The 17,678-nt window shown below is 41.1% G+C and overlaps 1 protein-coding gene across 1 annotated transcript in view; it reads right to left on the reverse strand.

Annotated features, from left to right (window-relative positions):
• Positions 1-2,692: 2,692 nt before the first annotated feature.
• LOC111875149 (FK506-binding protein 2) overlaps positions 2,693-17,678 on the reverse strand; it is a 74,103-nt gene continuing 59,117 nt past the window's right edge. The window contains exons 2-4 of the mRNA XM_023871212.1: positions 13,659-13,822; positions 5,722-5,834; positions 2,693-3,542 (exon numbers count right to left, since the gene is read on the reverse strand). Coding sequence (XP_023726980.1) covers positions 3,354-3,542; positions 5,722-5,834; positions 13,659-13,822 — 466 coding nt within the window. The 3' untranslated portion in view covers positions 2,693-3,353. The remainder of the gene's footprint in view (positions 3,543-5,721; positions 5,835-13,658; positions 13,823-17,678) is intronic.

Below are 17,678 nucleotides of genomic sequence, written 5' to 3' on the forward strand. Positions count from 1 at the left end.
AAAAAAAAAACCGGCCTTCATCAGTTTCATAAAGATATTCTGTGATGGAAGTATATGATAGCTGGTTCGTGAAATCATAGAAGCTGTATGAAGGCTGCAGTTGAGCTATGTATCAAATTTTAAACACCACTTGGTTTAAATATGTAAAGTGAAATAAAGGCAGAGAATTTGTAGTTGCATTGTACCTATTATGACTATGATCTTCAGAGCAATACATAAAATTTGAAAACAGTGTAACACAAATTTATTATTTAATTGAGAAATGGATTAATCAAAACCACTCAAAGAAATCATGCTGGCAGTTCAGTGACAAGAGCTGGGAAAGGAAAATGAGGAAAGGAAGCAGACTGCCATGTTGGGTTCCTACCTGACATAAAATCCATATACCATACCAGATCTAAAGAGGACAGACCACATAACCATTTCAGTGTGGGAAGATTGTGTCAAGCATGCAAAAAGTCTGCAGGATTGTTTAATAGCTTTTGGGAGATGATATGTATCAACAATATAGCAGAATCATCATCTGGTTGCTCCTGCTATGAATGCAGTGATGATGACAAGACTTCAAATTAAGTGTACAGGCAAGTTCACTCACTTTTCATTTTGAAGTAATACTACTGATTAACATGTTGTATGTATTCAACTGATACTCTCTCAATTACGTATAAACATAATGCTGACTAGAAGTGGGAAGCAATATGGCAATATCGCAAAATATATCTCTGCCTCCCTCACAGTGACCACAGACAATTAACAGTGGCAACCACTGTAGTACAATAATATTTGTGGGGTTCTCACACCACCACCATTTCTGATATCCACTGATTTTTCCGTCAATGAGGGTCATCCAATGACTAAGCCTTCAACATTCTTCTTTATAGAACCTCAAACACACTCTTGCATCTGCAATGACTTCATCCCTACTCTCTTTTCTGCGTCATCCCACGCTTGATTTCATCAGTGTTATCTATCTGACAACTTAATTTCTGGTTCTTCTCCAAGGAACCCTACTGTCAGCAATGCATAACGCACATTAACACAAATTCTTCTTGTAGCATTTGTGCTTTCATATTTTCCTAATGGCTTGGTTTCTGGTTTTATTCCTTCTTGGCCTGTTTTCTAACAAACAATGGAAACTTTTAGCTATAAAGGGTTATATCTTCTGAAATACAGCGCCATGTAGCCTGTTGGAAGTCCACTGACATTTTGGATTAACATACAACCTCCATCTTTATCACCTGTTTCCTGCTTCATGTTGGATTATTGCTTGGCTTGCTCTTCAAATCTGAACATGAAGTGATATGACCTTCTAAAACACTGGTTGACCTTCAATGACCTACATGGCGTTATATCTCAGGAGAGAGAAATCCTCATAAGAACCACTGCGAAACCTCAAATCCTAAATTCGTCTCAATTGCTTGTAATCTGCTGATATCTCTCTTTTGCTCCATGTAATACATATATATCTTATACACCATACCTGCTGGATGAAACAGAAACTCTATAAAAGAAACATTTACTGTATTTTTCATTTAATATTTTTGACTTAGTATGAAAAGAGGTCACTTTTACTGGTGAACTTTCTGTGATGTTCTCTGAGTTCATAATCTAATAGCAGAGAGAAAGAGCAAAAATAGGATGATGACAGTGTGTGACTGTTCAAGATAATGCTTACAAATATTATCTAGTATATTTAACTTACAGAATATTACTGCCTTCTAGATATTCTGTCAGTTTCCTGTTTCCTACTGTGAACCAAAAAGAGAACACCCAAAGATATTATGAAATCTGCTGTGTCCTGGTGCCAGTGTATAGGGCCTATGATAACCAAGACTGGTACAGCAATGACGTATGTCTTTATAATATTGGGAAGAGGATTCAATTTTTATATTCTTTTAATTACACAAGTAAACTTTAGTTTATTCTGATCTGTAGGATTAAATATTTTAGTGAAAACGTTTAATTTAATTATACTTTAATTTCTATTGATATTTATACTTAAATATTGTGATGAAATATATCTCCCGGGGAAAAATTTCAATTCTATTTTTAGGATTGTTATTTTTGTGAATCCATTTTTTTTGTTCATTTCTATCATTACATTACATTACATTGCATTGCATTCAATATTATCATTCTTTCTTTGCAGTAACTTGTGAGCAATGGTTATAATGTTTTATGAAAATAACTGTTCTACATTTGTTCTAAGAAACAAAATATATGATAAATATCTAAAAGTTTGCGATGATGTTACATTAGTCAAATATTATGCTTTTGGGCATTGTCCATCATTCTGTCTATATCTAAAAAGAGGACGATTTTTAGATAAAGCTAAGACTCTGGATAATGTTCCAAAATATAATATCTGTACAAATATATGATTAACAAACAATGAATACAATATTTGAGTGTTATTTCTTTTCAAATTATTGTTACAACATATTTTGAGACTGATACTGGGATATTCTGATACAGACAAGGAAAGCCGCAGTATATAAAAAATAACTTTACCTTTTTCTGAAATTTCTCATTTCTATATGATGACTTTAACAATCTCCATGATAAATTACATGTCCCACAGCAATACAAGGAAGCTTGCATTTCCATCATATTCAGTGGTTGTGACAACTGGAAGGAGATCACTGGAATAATGGGTCACAGATTAGTTCAGAGAATGTAAGGAATCCAGGTGTAAAATACAATTATTTTATTTAACCGCTTCCAACTTTAACAACACACAAATAGCTTTTAAAAATTCATTACACTTTTTAGTAATTTAAAAATTGCTTCCGAGTTCATTTGCAGTGTAAAACAGTCTTTAGATAAGGATAAATCAGTTTAATATCAATAAAGGGAATGTTCAAAAAGCTGCATACTATTAACAGCCTACCACTTCAAACTTAAGGTCAATAAAATCTTAAAAAATAAAATCAATCTTTCATGATCAGAATCATTCCTATCTGAATAGAAGATAACATCGAAGTAAATGCTGAAATAGTTAAATGCCAGCACCATATTCAAAATGTGAATAAAACATGAAGGTGATCTCCGTATTTCATTCTCCTGCCATGTTTTTCAGTGTTTTTGTCATGTGTAGTCTGTATATAAAAGGATTATTGCACTAAGAGAGTGCATAACAACCACATCTGGTGAGTCATCTTCATGAACTGGCATCACAGTGCACATGAACTACTGTCCCTTCCATTTTACCAATTCAGACATTTGTGTTTCATGTTGTATTTTTGTTCCCCAGAAATTAATTTCGTTGTAGTTTATTTCAATGTGCACCATTGAACACCCTGAATCTTGTGCAGTATCCATTGGGAATTCCACTATTTGACCCGCGGAGTGTTTCAGAGTTCATCGTGTTTGGGACCTGAAAACTCATCGTGTGAGATGAAGCCATTCTTGTCTTTGTCCTCATGCTGGAAGATCTCCTCCACTAACTTGTCATGGTCCTCCAACATCCTCTTGACTTCTTCGCTTTCAGCAACACCTTCCTGGTCTGCAGCAACCATCTGCTTCTTCAAGTACTCGCTCACCTGAAACACAGTACTTGAATCATGAGGTACCATACACTGAAAGTTTACAAGCTCATTACGATTTTTATATGATCTCTGTATAAAGTCCACAGATTGAATGCATAATGGTGAAATTATATTGTCTATCATCAGATTTCATCTCTGAAACTACTGATCACTACATTAAGAGCTGTTGAGAAAATTTAATTTTGGTTCTTATTTGCTAAAAACAAAGCCTATTTTACGTGAAGCTTAAACTTCATTGATTTTCTCAGAAATACCTCAGCATACAAACAGTTATTCATAATATAAAAGATAGATTTCGTTCATGATTAGAACTTTCATTTTAAATACATTTCTACATGGTAAATATTTAACAGAATACAAGCACAAATAATATCTCACTCTGTGAAGTGAGAGGAGCTTCGCAACAGTATATGTGTATGTCCAGTGAAATGGAACTGATATTCAGTGTTTTTATTTTGTATTCCTGAAATATATTTAGTTGCTCATTTAAATGCCAGGGACCTTGCCGCTCAATTTGAAATATAAACAACACAATATGCAACATTGAACAAATACACATAGATTTCAAGCAGCTCATCTAAACAAGCAGTCACAAAAATGACAACAGCTAATGACAGACTATTGTTGGCAAATCAAATTACTAGCAGAGTACACTCTTGTCTCGAAATATAGGTAAATAATCAATATACAGTTTCTGTTACAGAAGGAAGATGTTCCCAAACGTTAGTATTGGTATACTTCAGGTAAACTTTCCATTAACAAAGTAATTTGTTTTCAGATGAGCATGCAGTTCAATCATCAGCCATTATCAGTTTACAAAAAGTTGGTTATTTAACCACGCTATCAGTAATGGGACTGAATAGCGCAGGCGCAGGTTTTACATCCTCCTGTTTGATAAACCTATCAAAGTTACTCAGCCATGTATCATCACCTGACTGCTCAAGTGGCACTCATCATGTTCAGTGCAAATAAATACTGTAAGCCCATAGGGTTGTGAGACCTCGATGCTCCGACATTTTCTAGACAATCGGCTCACAGATGGCGGTAAAGTTGTCAGCCTTACGCCCACAGGAAGATTACTGGTACTCATTTCTGTTAGAGGCTGAGTCGACCCCGTGGCCACAGTGCTGCTGGAAGGGCTAGGTCAACTTTTTAAAAATCCGCCTCATCGGGACTCGAACCCGCGACCTTCCGACTTGTAGCATAATACCTCAACCAACTACGCTACCGCATGCCCCATTGAACCCTAAGGACAATACGATCTTGTCTACTCCCCCCAGTTTATAAAAAATAAACATCACAGGTTGCTGTTGTAATACAATAATTCTGACGTGTTTACATGAACTCACACTATTGAGAGCTTGTGAGAGAATTTAACTTCACTCTGTATAACATTTTACTGCATGTCTTCATCTTTATTGCAATCCAAACACATATCTAAATTACCAACTTGTTCTACTACTACAGAATCAACAACTGTCAGTCCTCACACGCCAGGTACATGCAAAGCCGTTTACTTTTGTTTTAGTATCAGTTATTTTCAAATAAACGGATAATAATATCACTTACAGCAGTAACTTATATGTTCTATATTCCTTAAATCTTCTGTCTACCTATTTTTTTATTATTTTTTATTGCTAGTGGGGTGGGACTAAGTCCCTTGTACTGCGGCCACTTCTGGCCTATTGTACCAGCCCCAGATGATAGGTGAGGGTGATTGTGGAGCAATTGGTGGAATGAAGATTGGCAGGGGAAACCGAAGTACTCGGAGAAAACCTGCCCCAGCGCCACTTTGTCCACCACAAATCCCACTTGACCAGACCCGGGATTGAACCCGGGCCGCTGCGACGGGAAGCCAGCGACTAACCGCTTGAGCTATGGCGCGGCCTTCTGTCTACCTAACTAACTTCATGGTACGCCTAAAGGATCCTGCTTGAGAAGTTTACAATTATTTCTAAAAATTTTCCTGCTCTTGTGTTTTCCAGAAGTTCAACATCATGTTCAGAAATACCTGCTCTACCATATCCTGAACCAGCTGCATCTTTCCTTCCTCTTTTTCTAAGATTCGTTTTAATATTACCCTCCCAAGTACATGTAGATCTTCCAAATCTTCTCTTAATTTAAACTTCCCTTCAAGTTGTTTGAGTAAAACTCATTTTCCACAACCTCTCACCTCTTCGCGGGATAGCATGAGGTCCTTGTCAGCATCGATCTCCTTGAACACGTTCACTGGTGGTGGGGTGTCACCAATGTTGATCAGATCCACTTCGAATGTGAGGGTGGCACCTGCAACATCATTATGCCATAGGAACAAGGGTTTAATTCATTTTACATTGTATTCAGCAGAGCAAATCGATGTTCTGGTCATACTCCTAACAACCCATTCGGCACGTTTTTATCATTGATTGCTGTTATGTGCTTTATGTGTCCGTGGTTCACAGGAACTATGTATGTATGTATGTACAGGTACGTATGTGTAGATACATTCTACAGCACACACATTCAGGAGGTAGTCGGTTAGAACGTTGGTCAAGACACCTTTAAAACTATTGTGACATAACGCCTGAAGGCCTGAATAGTGGAGCCAGAGGAGACGCTCCTGCTAGGCAATGGCTCGCTAAACACGTTTCTGCGGCAACTGATACGCAAGCAACAAGAGAGGAATTGTTGGGAACGGCGTTTTATATTCAGTCCGCGCAAAGTGGTTATAAAGAAGAGTGGTGAACGACAGAACTGTATGCGAGTCGTAGAAGGCAACGAAAATGGAAGTCTCAAATCTGAGACAGTAAAATATTTTCACAAGTCCCAAGGGACTCGGACCTGAGAAAGACTGCGCTGGCAAGAGCCAGCAGCATATACAAAAGAGAGACCCGTCCTCTTGTCAGAGAGGTCGCCACACAAAAACAATACCGTACCTGTCAAACAGTAATAAATATCTGGTCATCAGCCCCAGGAGCTCAGAACAATCTTCAAAACGAAACATACGCTCGGGGGACATTAATGAAAAGTGGACCCGTTAGAGATGCCCAGAAAACGAAGCAGTGTGTGTATAGCATCCCTTGCGACTGCGACAGATGTTACATCGGTGAAACTAACAGACCCCTAGAAGTACGCATTAAGGAGCACAAATATAATATGACACAGGGTTTGCTGGAAAAATCTAAATTAACCCAACATGCATACGAGGAAGACCACAAAATTCGTTGGAATGAAGCGAAGGTCTTGCAGATCGAACCCAACACCACATACAGGAAATAACAAGCAATCAGCCCACATGTCTCTGCTGGACCATCCAATCAGTCAACCCAGTGTGGAAATCTCACCAATCTGGACCCTGTCATCACAGCAGAAGTCAAGAGACTACAGCGCCGTCAAGTGTAGTTGGAGTGGGTAACCATTTGTTTCATGTGTTGGTACCACAAGGAGTATTGCTTCTCTCCAGGTACGATTTCATTCAAGATACTTCTCTGGTGCAAAGCCTCATATGTGATAGTTTCATTATTTCTTAGCTCTCACAGATGGTTTGTGTTGTGCTTGGATTATGAACCCCTTCTGAAACCGGCATAGTTGTCCAGAGGTAGGGGCTAGCTCTGTCTACTGGACCCAACTGAATAGGTTTTACCTGAGGATGGGGACATAATCCAGTCCCCGAAACGTTGTGTTTTTAAAAGAAACAGGACGGCTTTTTAAGAACAGACAAGATGATGGATAATGTCCAACAACATATTAATTGTAACAATTTACCATCGTCACAAACTTTTAGATTTTATTAATATGGATATGGTCTTAAGCCCCAGATTGGTGCTTTATTCCAAGACAGACTTGCCGACTGACCGTCGGTCGTAACATAACGTTGACTTTTGAAAATCGTCAGTCGAGTTCCGAAGTTCCAAGTTAGCAGTTAGTCGACAGCTGAGGTCTGTAAGGAAGGCTGAGGAGATGGCAGTCGGGCTGTGAAGAGAAGACTCTACGTGCCCTATAGTACAGTGATATTTGGAGTGTGTAATTCGGTGAGACTGTTATACTTCCCGTGTTAAAATCCGTTGCCAGGAAAAAGATAGTGGAGACAGTAGCAGAGAGAGGATACTAATGTGTCTAACTGTGAACTGTATAAAGTGTGGAAACAGCGACAGTGTTACAGATGTTTGTAGTATGACTTGTAAGTGGTCAATAAACCCAATAATCCAAAAACCCTGTCTACAGTCACACAACCATAAAAACGTGACAATATTTTGATAATATTATTTTAAACAATGTACTTCTTTTTTTTTTTGTTGGCGGAATTTACTTGCGGGAATTCGAAAGGACCGCAGGAGGCCCGCGGGTTGAAATGATATAGCACTGAATGACTGAATGATAGGATGATTCATGAATTTGAATGATGAATTGGAAAGGATTTTGAAGGAAGCGACCGTGGACTAATCTGCAGCCACCTGCTCACGCTGGTTCGTGACCAGGTACATGTACCGTCGTGAGACAGGTTAGTTTTACCCTACTGATGACTGGGTCGTTGCGACGGTAATCCTGCTCAGTACCAGAGAAACCGCAGGTTCAGACATTTGGTTCAGGCACTCGGCCGAGGGGCCGGTGGTGCGAAGCTACCATCCGTGGGATTATGCCTGAACGCCTCTAAGGCCGTATCCCGTCTGGTTGAGGCAACAATGACCCGCGGGAGTCCCGTGAGTCGAGAGGCTCCAAACAAAGTGATATGTCTTCCTAGAGCCATCCGTTCCCTCGCGGGGTTAGGGCGGGCCGACGAGGGCCCATGTTTGCAGAGCGGGGCACAACGGGACGGCGGCAGGACCTCGGATCTGTCTAATCGTCGTCCCGCTCCTAACGGTCGACCAAGGGTACATTTGCTCGATGTCAGGACTCGGAATCGTCTGTAGACGACTTAGGTACCGGGCGGGGTGTTGTACTTGGTAGAGCAGTTGCCACGCTGCGATCTGTTGAGGCTCATCCCCTCGCTTGGAGGATTCGTAATGCGATACGTTCCTCCGAAACATCGTTTTATACAATATCTAAACGCCTCCACATCCCAGAAGACGACGTTCTTCAAACTAGATACTGTCTCGGCATTTGTCCGGAGGGACTGAGTGAAACCACGGAAAGCCTCAGTCAGGTATGACCGACATTCGGCCCAGCACCTCCCGAATACAAGATCAGGGTGTTTTCCACTAGGACAAGGAGCCATGTCATCGCGTAGCACACGCATCAAAATGGCCGCAGTTGTTACAGCGGTTGGAATGTGTATCGGAAAAGGGAACGGATATGCAACCTTCTTCCACTGAATCCTCGAGGAGTTCATTAACCGCAGGCCACAGCCATAATCACACGTAACCGGAAATTTCGGTTTATGCTCATTTACCTTAGCTCTTTTAAGTATGATGTTCATTAAAACAGTTGCTGAAATGCTAAAAATCACTGACGTTTTCATTAGAACTGTCGGCTGGTGCTGGAACGTGTTTGAGTGTTACACGGACTGTATCCTCACTGCATGATGGTTGAGGGCTTTTCCCAAACACGGCACGTTTGCAATAAATGTTACAACTGACAATAAATGATGACGTATTCTGAGTGAAAGTGGTGAACTTAGAAACGCAGTTCACCTCCTCTGCTTGTTTCTGCAGTTCTATTACCCACACTTTTGCTGGGAGACGATGATTATGAATGATATATGAGATGCGATTACTGGTTGCTATTTTTTAGACAATAACGGCGATGACGTTAACCCCAAGCTATTGTTATCCGTTATTTACATTTCTGTATAACGCGTATTAATACAATTTGGATTTTTTTATCTTCTGCCATCAATGGATTGAACTCTTTATGTAATATTCTAAATTATCCACTTATTCTACGCTTCTTACGTTCACATACGTTCCTACGCAATTTATTTTCAAGCGCGCGTAAAATAAATAAGAGATCAAGTTTGACTTGCTTCATCCTGGTCCGTCACACTAGCAATAGTACAAAAGATTACTAACGCCGTCCAGTGTGATTGATAAATAATACCGAAACATGTAAAGGGTGAAAGATTAAAAAGCACAACATTTATCAATCACACTGGACAACATTAATAATCTTTTATACTAAGAGATCAAGGTTCAAACTTACACAAAACAAGTATCGAAAATATTGTATTGTACATTGCACAATCCCCTTGGTTTGGAGAAGTAACATTTATTAAACTATATTTCCAGACTTGAATTCCTCTCCTGCCGGTCACGGTAGCCGAGCGCTTTAAGGCATGCACTGTCGTCACTCGCTCGGAAGCCTGGATCGTGGGTTCGAATCCCACACAAGGCATGGATGCTTCGTGTGTGTATGCACTTATTCTGTGTTTGTGTTGTCCTGTGTTTAGGTAGAGGCCTTGCGATGAGCTAATCACCCGTCCAAGGTGTCCTGCCGTCTGTAAAATGATCATGAAACTGAGAAATCAGCCCTATGCTCCACAGTGGGAGCAAGTTCCAAAGTGAGGAGCAAGTTACAAAGTGAGGAGCAAGTTCCAAAGTGAGAAGCAAGTTACAAAGTGGGAGCAGGTTCCAAAGTGGGAGCAAGTTACAAAGTGAGGAGCAAGTTACAAAGTGGGAGGCAAGTTCCAAAGTGGGAGCAAATTCCAAAGTGAGGAGCAAGTTACAAAGTGGGAGCAAGTTCCAAAGTGAGAAGCAAGTTACAAAGTGGGAGCAGGTTCCAAAGTGGGAGCAAGTTACAAAGTGAGGAGCAAGTTACAAAGTGGGAGGCAAGTTCCAAAGTGGGAGCAAGTTCCAAAGTGAGGAGCAAGTTACAAAGTGGGGAGCAAGTTCCGAAGTGAGCAGCAAGAGGAAGAAAAAAAAATCATCTCCTAATTTCTTTGTGAAGCTCATTCCTGCCGCCCCCAGATATTTCAATTCTGAATAATTCTCAAATAAGATGTTAAATAGGTAGAGGTATGATAGTGATGCCAATTTTTGATTTCGTGTTATGTTGACGGCACTGAAAAGGGCAAATCTCCGGTCTATCGCTTAAGAAACATGGCCTACCTCTGGTACCACAAATGTAAACTTAAGAAGAAAGTCACCAGGCAAGATTTTAGTTGCTCTCACTTTATGATAGAGCCTACATGAGAATAGGTTAAGGCAGCGTCTACACGAACGCACAAAATGCGTCCGTTGTAGAAAAAAAAACAAGAGAGGCGGATGCTATGCTTTTTTTCTGGCTCCATTGCAGACAAAATACTACGCACTGCATTCTGCAACTGTGTGGTGTCCTCAGCAAAGTACGTTCGTTACAACGGACGCATTTTGTGCGCTCATGTAGACGCTGCCTTAAACAGAACACAGCAATTACTATTCCTTCGATGCAGGTTGTTACAGCCCAGTGAAATGTTGCAGGCTCTATAATTTACAGACATGATATACGGTACGTGTTAGCGTTAGACTCGGTGAATGCTCGAAGCATATCACGATTCACGGCAGTCGTCACACTTTCTTCTACTTTTGTATTCATCTCGCGACACCTTCTATCAGCTAAAGTTGGCACTAACTTCGTCGACAAGCGGCGGTCGCTCGGTCGGTATGGTTCGCTTGCGGACTAAAACCACGGATGTAAGTTTTGAGGTTTTGACGGCGATGACTATGAAGAAAGTCGTTTTCTGGGATCTGGTGCCGTGTACGATTATTCTTTGTTTTAGCCGACGTTTCGGAGGAACGTCGGCTAAAACAAAGAATACACGGCCCCAGATCCCAGAAAACAACTTTCTTCTTAAAATTACGGAGTTTGTTTTTTAATGCCCCAACGTGTTAAAGGGTTTTTAAGATGGTGTACAACACTCGGGATTACTGGATTTTTGGACTCTGCCCATCGTCTGGTATCCTAAAGAACACAACTCTTCGGAAACTGGATCTGTTTCCGTCCTTGGGCGAGGGTGTGGGAGGCATCTACTTTGATGGGTTCCTTGGAAAGAACCAACCATTTCAGTGATTGAGGTTAGCTCTTTCTAACCAGTCCAGTGATTGAGGTTAACTCTTTCGAACGGACCCAACAGAGTAAATGTCTCCACCCTTTCACCTGAGGACGGAAACAGATCCAATTTCAGTGACATTCCTCTCTTTATAATACCTGACGTTGGAAAAAGTGCAAAAACCCAGTAATACAAATATTTTGTTTAGAGGTTATGTTGACATTAACAGTTTCCGTACTAGGCGCGAAATACTTCGCTCACAAGCACTGGTCCTCCTGGTCTGAATTTAAGGCAAATTTTAGTTCTTTGTGTAACGACGCTGTCTCTATCGAGGCTGTATAGCGACCATAATAGAATTAATAAACGTCGAGCAATTGGTGGAATGAGAATTGGCAGGGGAAACGAAGTACTTGGACAAAACGAGCTGCACTGCCACTTTCCCCACCACAAATCCCACATGACCAGACCTCGGATCGAATAACTTGGTGTTCTGAGAAGACGAGTATCAGGAAGTTATCTCTTAACAGTTTCGCCTATGGGTGAGTAGTGAATAACACAGTCTGTAGGTCTACATTAACTTGGGAATATGGAGAATGTCAAAAAGTAAAGGACACTCTAGTTTACTCAAAAAATGACGTTGGCAGCACTGAAAAAGATATTTAAAAAATACACTAACATTTCCTCAATCGCTAGAGTTAATTTTCTCTTGAGTAGGGATAAAACTGTGCGACATTTAACGTGGGCGTTCCATTGACATTGCAAGGTCCAGAAATTTCTGCCGCGACAAAGAAACAACTCCTCGTGTTCTCTAAACCAGTGTTTCTCAACCGCCGGGCCACGGCCCGGCACCGGGTCCAGGCTCAATTATACGAGATTCTCGTCTTACAAAAAACAATTTACCGGGTCACGATCTCACCAAAGTTGTGAACCACTGCATTAAACCCGCTACACTATTTCTCTCGGACAGTTCACACGTTGCCTACCGGTCATGCTGCTCTCTGACGTGAAGCGGATAACTGAACTAGTCCGCAAGCGAACTATACCGACCGAGCGACCGCCGCTTGTTGTCGAAGTTAGTGCCAACTTTAGCTGATAGAGGGTGTCGCGTGGTCAGCGCAACGAATCCCCACGGCCATTAATTTCGGTTCTCTAGACCGGAGCCGCTATTTCGTTGAAATAGCTCCTCAATTATCCTCACGAGGCTGAGTGTACCCCGTTCCAGACCCACTACTTCTCAGAAAATCTGGTAGCACCGGGAATCACACCCGGAACCTCTGGATCTGTAGCCAGGAACTCTGACCACTGGACCATAGAGGCGGTCTCGATAACTGAACTACTATACAAAAAAATGTAAGAGTGGAGGCAGCTCTGCACCTTATAGTGCTTTCATGATAACAGCGAACTCTCACTGGACGCAGACGTACGAGTAGATTATGGCGTTGTCACGTCATGAAGGAGGAAACAACGCTCGTCTCCCAGTGCATATGACGAAGTGATCTGCTCAGGCTGGTGTGGAACACGAAAAAACAAACTACAGAGAAGTTACGTACGGTATAGAAGTCCCACATAATTCCTTTGCTAGCTATAGTGAAAACGGCCCTTCCCAACCAGACTTTCCACCTCCTTCTGAAGGCACATCGAGGCAAAAAGCGTTCGGGAATATTTAGAGAACGGGCCAAAGATATCCGATTCTTCTAGACATAGGCGTGAAAAACAGCGAAACCTGCGCAAGAATGCACGTTCACTATAGCGATAAGTATGAGCATACCAACAAGAGAACTTTATTAATGGAGGGACAACAAATGTTGTTTATTATTAAAATTAAATTAAAATTTAATTGTTATTCTGATGGAATGGGGAATTCGAGGGCCGCTGGACCAAATGAACTGAAAAAAAAAACGATTACGTTTAATTACTCTATAATTATTTGTCAGAACTTGTAATAAAATTGCATGTCACTTCTTTGTGATACCCACGACAAGGTATCTTAAATAAAGATAAGCGCGGAAAGGCAATTGTGAAATGTACGGCGGTCAAACAAATGGTTAATTCGAAATGTCAAGACAACGACAAAGTTTCTCTTCATTGGTAACGCAAGACACGAAAGACAGGCCGATGTGGTTAATGGCATGGAAACGCTGAATGCTGACTCGGTTGGTGTCTTGTACCTGGTGGAATGACGTTGCCAGCACCTCGGTCACCGTAAGCCAGATGAGGTGGGATAGTAAGTTTCCTCTTCTCACCAACGCACATATCCGTGAGCCCCTGGTCCCAGCCCTTGATCACCTGACCGACACCCAGCTGGAAGGTGAATGGCTGGTCACGGTCATAACTGAAACAATGAGACACACCGCTGTTAGCTGCTACATACTCGTACACCGCTGTACGAGTTCCCACTGCCGAGGTAAGGAAGCGCTGTGTTACAGTTATTGAGATAATGAAAAACGTTAGTTAGTAGGAAATTTCTATGGGAGGAGATTCCTTGTGAGATATGCCCGCATGCTTATAATAAAATTGATTTTATACACGAAGGATCTCGTCACAAAATCCAGGGCAAAATCAGGACAGATAACAGGTAACAGATGTTTTGAAAATGTGTCACAGTTCAGGTATTTGGGAACGACGATTACAAACCAAAACCTGATTCAGGAGACAATTAAGAGGAGACTCAACTCGGGTAATGCTTGTTACCATTCAGTCCAGAACCTTTTGTCTTCTCGTCTGCTGTCCAAAAACATAAACATTAGAATGTACAAAACTATAATTTTGTCTGTGGTTTTGCATTGGTGTGAAACTTGGTCTCTGACATCAAGGAAGGAACACAGACTGAGGGTGTTTGAGAACAGGGTGTTAAGGAGAATATTTGGAGAGAAAGAGAGATGAAGTGATAGGAGGTTGGAGAAAACTGCATAATGAGGAGCTTCATAACTTGTACTCTACTACAAGTATAGTTAGAATTATCAAGTCAAGGAGGATGAGGTGGGCAGAGGATGTAGCAAGAATGGGGGAGAAGAGGAATGCATATAGGATATCTGTAGGAAAGCCAGAAGGAAAGAAACCACTGGGAAGACCAAGGCGTAGGCGGGTGAACAATATTAAATTGGATCTTAGAGAGATAGGATTGAACGGTATGGACTGGATTGATCTGGCTCAGGATAGGGACCAGTGGGTGGCTTTTGTGAACACGGTAATGAGCCTTCGGGTTCCATAAAATTCTGTGAAATTCCTGAGTTACTGCACAATTGTCGGCTTCTCAGGAAGGGCTCAGGTCCATGAGTTAGTGAGTGAAGGTCTGAAAGTGTGAATTAAATTCAACCAGTTCAGGATAGGAATTAGTGGTGAACTTTCGTGAACACAGTAATGACATTTCGTGTTTCTTAAAGAATGGCAAACATTTAAAAAAAATATCTTTTGAAAGTAGAGCGAATTAGTTAATACTATAATTACTCAGGTGCTTAACCAGTTACTTAAATTGTTAATCATTTTGGCGAAGTGACGCGATATATTAGAGGACTGAAATTGCAATGGCGGGTTGGCGTTGATAGTTAAATGGAATTTTCAGTAAACCGACATGACAATCCTATCCCTCTCTGTGTTTTCGAGTTAAAAGGCAGTGTCCATTAACCTAATAAAAACCAAGGCTACACTAACCAAAAGAGAAGTTCTTGATTTTAACAGCAGCTCAATTTATTTGCAACAATTCGCTTGCCGAATTACAGCAATTTTAAGGGTCGTGTAGATACAATTCATTTAAAAGGTAAATTTGGAAGAAAAGTAGAATAATTTCCCAAATCTTGCTGCTTGGCGCAGAAGTGTACCATTATCAGGCAGACTGCCCAGCGCATTGCTGATTGGGTGGACTGCGGGTGGCCTAAGACAGAGCTGGAAAAGGTAAGAGAGTGGACCTTCCTCGGGTGTCCCTGCTTTAACTTAGTGGTGGGGCTTGCATGGTCATATGATCCTGAGAGCTATGCTGACGGTCGAGTGGCTACCGCTAGGGACTCCCATACAAGGGGTTGGGCATAGAGTTTCTCACCTCACCGCGTAAAAAGCCTTAATTGTTGAGACGGTTTTAACCTGTGTATCCGGATATAAACACCTAAATGGAGACGAACGTATAGGATCGGAACCAATGACGAGCAATCGACAAGAGGCAAAGGTTCGTAATGGACTGAAGCGTCCCCATAATTCAATTCAATTCAATTCGTGTTCATTTGCGTGCAAACTTAACAGCTCAGAGGCCAATTACAAAGTTGGCATTCATTCATTCATCAGTAATCTGTCAGACGACAGGTCCACAGTCTCTTCCAAAACAGTTCCTCCACTTAATGCGATCTTCTGTTTTTGGAAAGAGACTATCCAGGAAAAGTGATAATGTGGTAGTTTTTCCATTTGCTTTCCACATCGCAGTACAACAGCCGTTCAAACCACTCTGGTCACGCCTGTTGCTATACGAACTTGAACCATCTCGAGCATCATTTGCTCTGTGCTTCAAGTCGCTGCTGATGACGCTGCTTCCGGCATAGAAATAGTACATAGAAATATACAAAACAACTAAAAATATACAAATTAAGAGAGTCCATATAAAGGCAATAAATTAATGATAATTAAAAAAAATTAAGTTAGCATTAACAGGCGAGAAAAATAAAATAAGCACATTTCGAATGGTTATTCCATTATGTGATGAGAAAAGACAACAACAATAATAATAATAATAATAAAACAAAGAAGAGAGTGGAAACTGAAGACCAACGATGGGGAGAAGTGAGAGCCCTTTTGATTTCGGGGTGGGTTTTGAGATTTTGCCTGTTTCGTCCTTCTGATACGGGCAGTTTGAAAGGACGGTGTTAAGGATGATAAAAGCAAGACAAAAGTAGCGCCTATTTTGTTTTGAATTCCAGATGATTCATATAAGAGTCAGAAACGAAAATTTGTTGTTTGATCCCTTACTAAGTTGTTCTTTGTTCCCCGGAGAGTGATCTGTTTATAATTTACATGGAGTAACACGCAAATACACATCACATTTCGAGCTTGATTCGAACCCGCGATCCCAGGGTCCTAGACCGCATAATCACTGTGGTCGGCTGTCTACAATATTGACAGTCTAAATATAATTGAATTCGTGGGTGATTAACAAATGGACAGGAAGAAAAATCAAAATATTCAGCTTGAACAAAGTTCCCTCACGGAACCAAAACAAAATGGAAGAAGCGTCACAGAGTTAGTCTTCTATTCACATGAAGAAGCAAATGTTAATACTGCAGTATCATTGCACAGCAAACCTTAACAGCATGACCTATAACGTCTTGGATGCTAAAACATTACGGGATTTGCTATAGTTTGCCTCTCTAGTTCTTAGTTTAGAAAAAAAATGAGCGCAGTTAGGGAACTTAAAATTATTGCGTTGGGAATACGTGTCGCTGTTAAGGAGAACAGGGAGCTACAAGCGCGCGCGCATCTTAAGTTTAAAAGAAGTCGAGAAGGAAGGTCGCACCAACAGCCATCATGTGAAAACTAAAATATTCAACAGTACACTGCAGCAGAAGCCGCGGTCGGAAGGGGTGAAGGGTAAGGAAGGGGTGGAAGCTTGTTGAGAGAAGATGCTCCTTGCGACCTACTTAGAGCAACCCGCTCTGCGCTGGTCACTATAAAAGACTATCAAATGTTATTTCCCCAACATCTCAACGGTGATATTCAGCTGGTATGGAAACCGGAGATCCATAGAATCTTTTCATTGGGCCATATTACGTTAACTTGATTTTACTTCACTCTCTAATCTCGAATATCCTTTCTGATACCTTATTATCCTAATATCTAAGCTTAGGTCTCCCAAGTGGTCACTTTCTCTCAAGTTTTTATACAGCACACAAGTTCTCTCTCATAATTTTTCAACTAGTGAACCCAACATGTTAGGTAAAGGGTACAAATTACGAAGCTCCTCATTGTTTATTTTTCTGCAACCCTAGGAGCAGGGATAGCGCAGTCTGTTTAGTGACTGGCTGCGGGCTGGGCGACCGAGAGTTCGGAGTTCAAGTCCCGGTAGGATCAAGAATTTTCATTTCTGTATGTCGTCCAGACGTACTTTGGGGTCCATCCAACCTCCTATACAATGGGTACCGGGGGCTCTTTCCGGGGGTTAAAGCCGGGGCGTGAAGCTGACCACTCACATATAACTAGTGGATCTATAC

This window comes from Cryptotermes secundus, unplaced genomic scaffold, assembly GCF_002891405.2.
Source record: "Cryptotermes secundus unplaced genomic scaffold, Csec_1.0 scaffold430, whole genome shotgun sequence".
Taxonomy (NCBI): Eukaryota; Metazoa; Arthropoda; class Insecta; order Blattodea; family Kalotermitidae; genus Cryptotermes; species Cryptotermes secundus.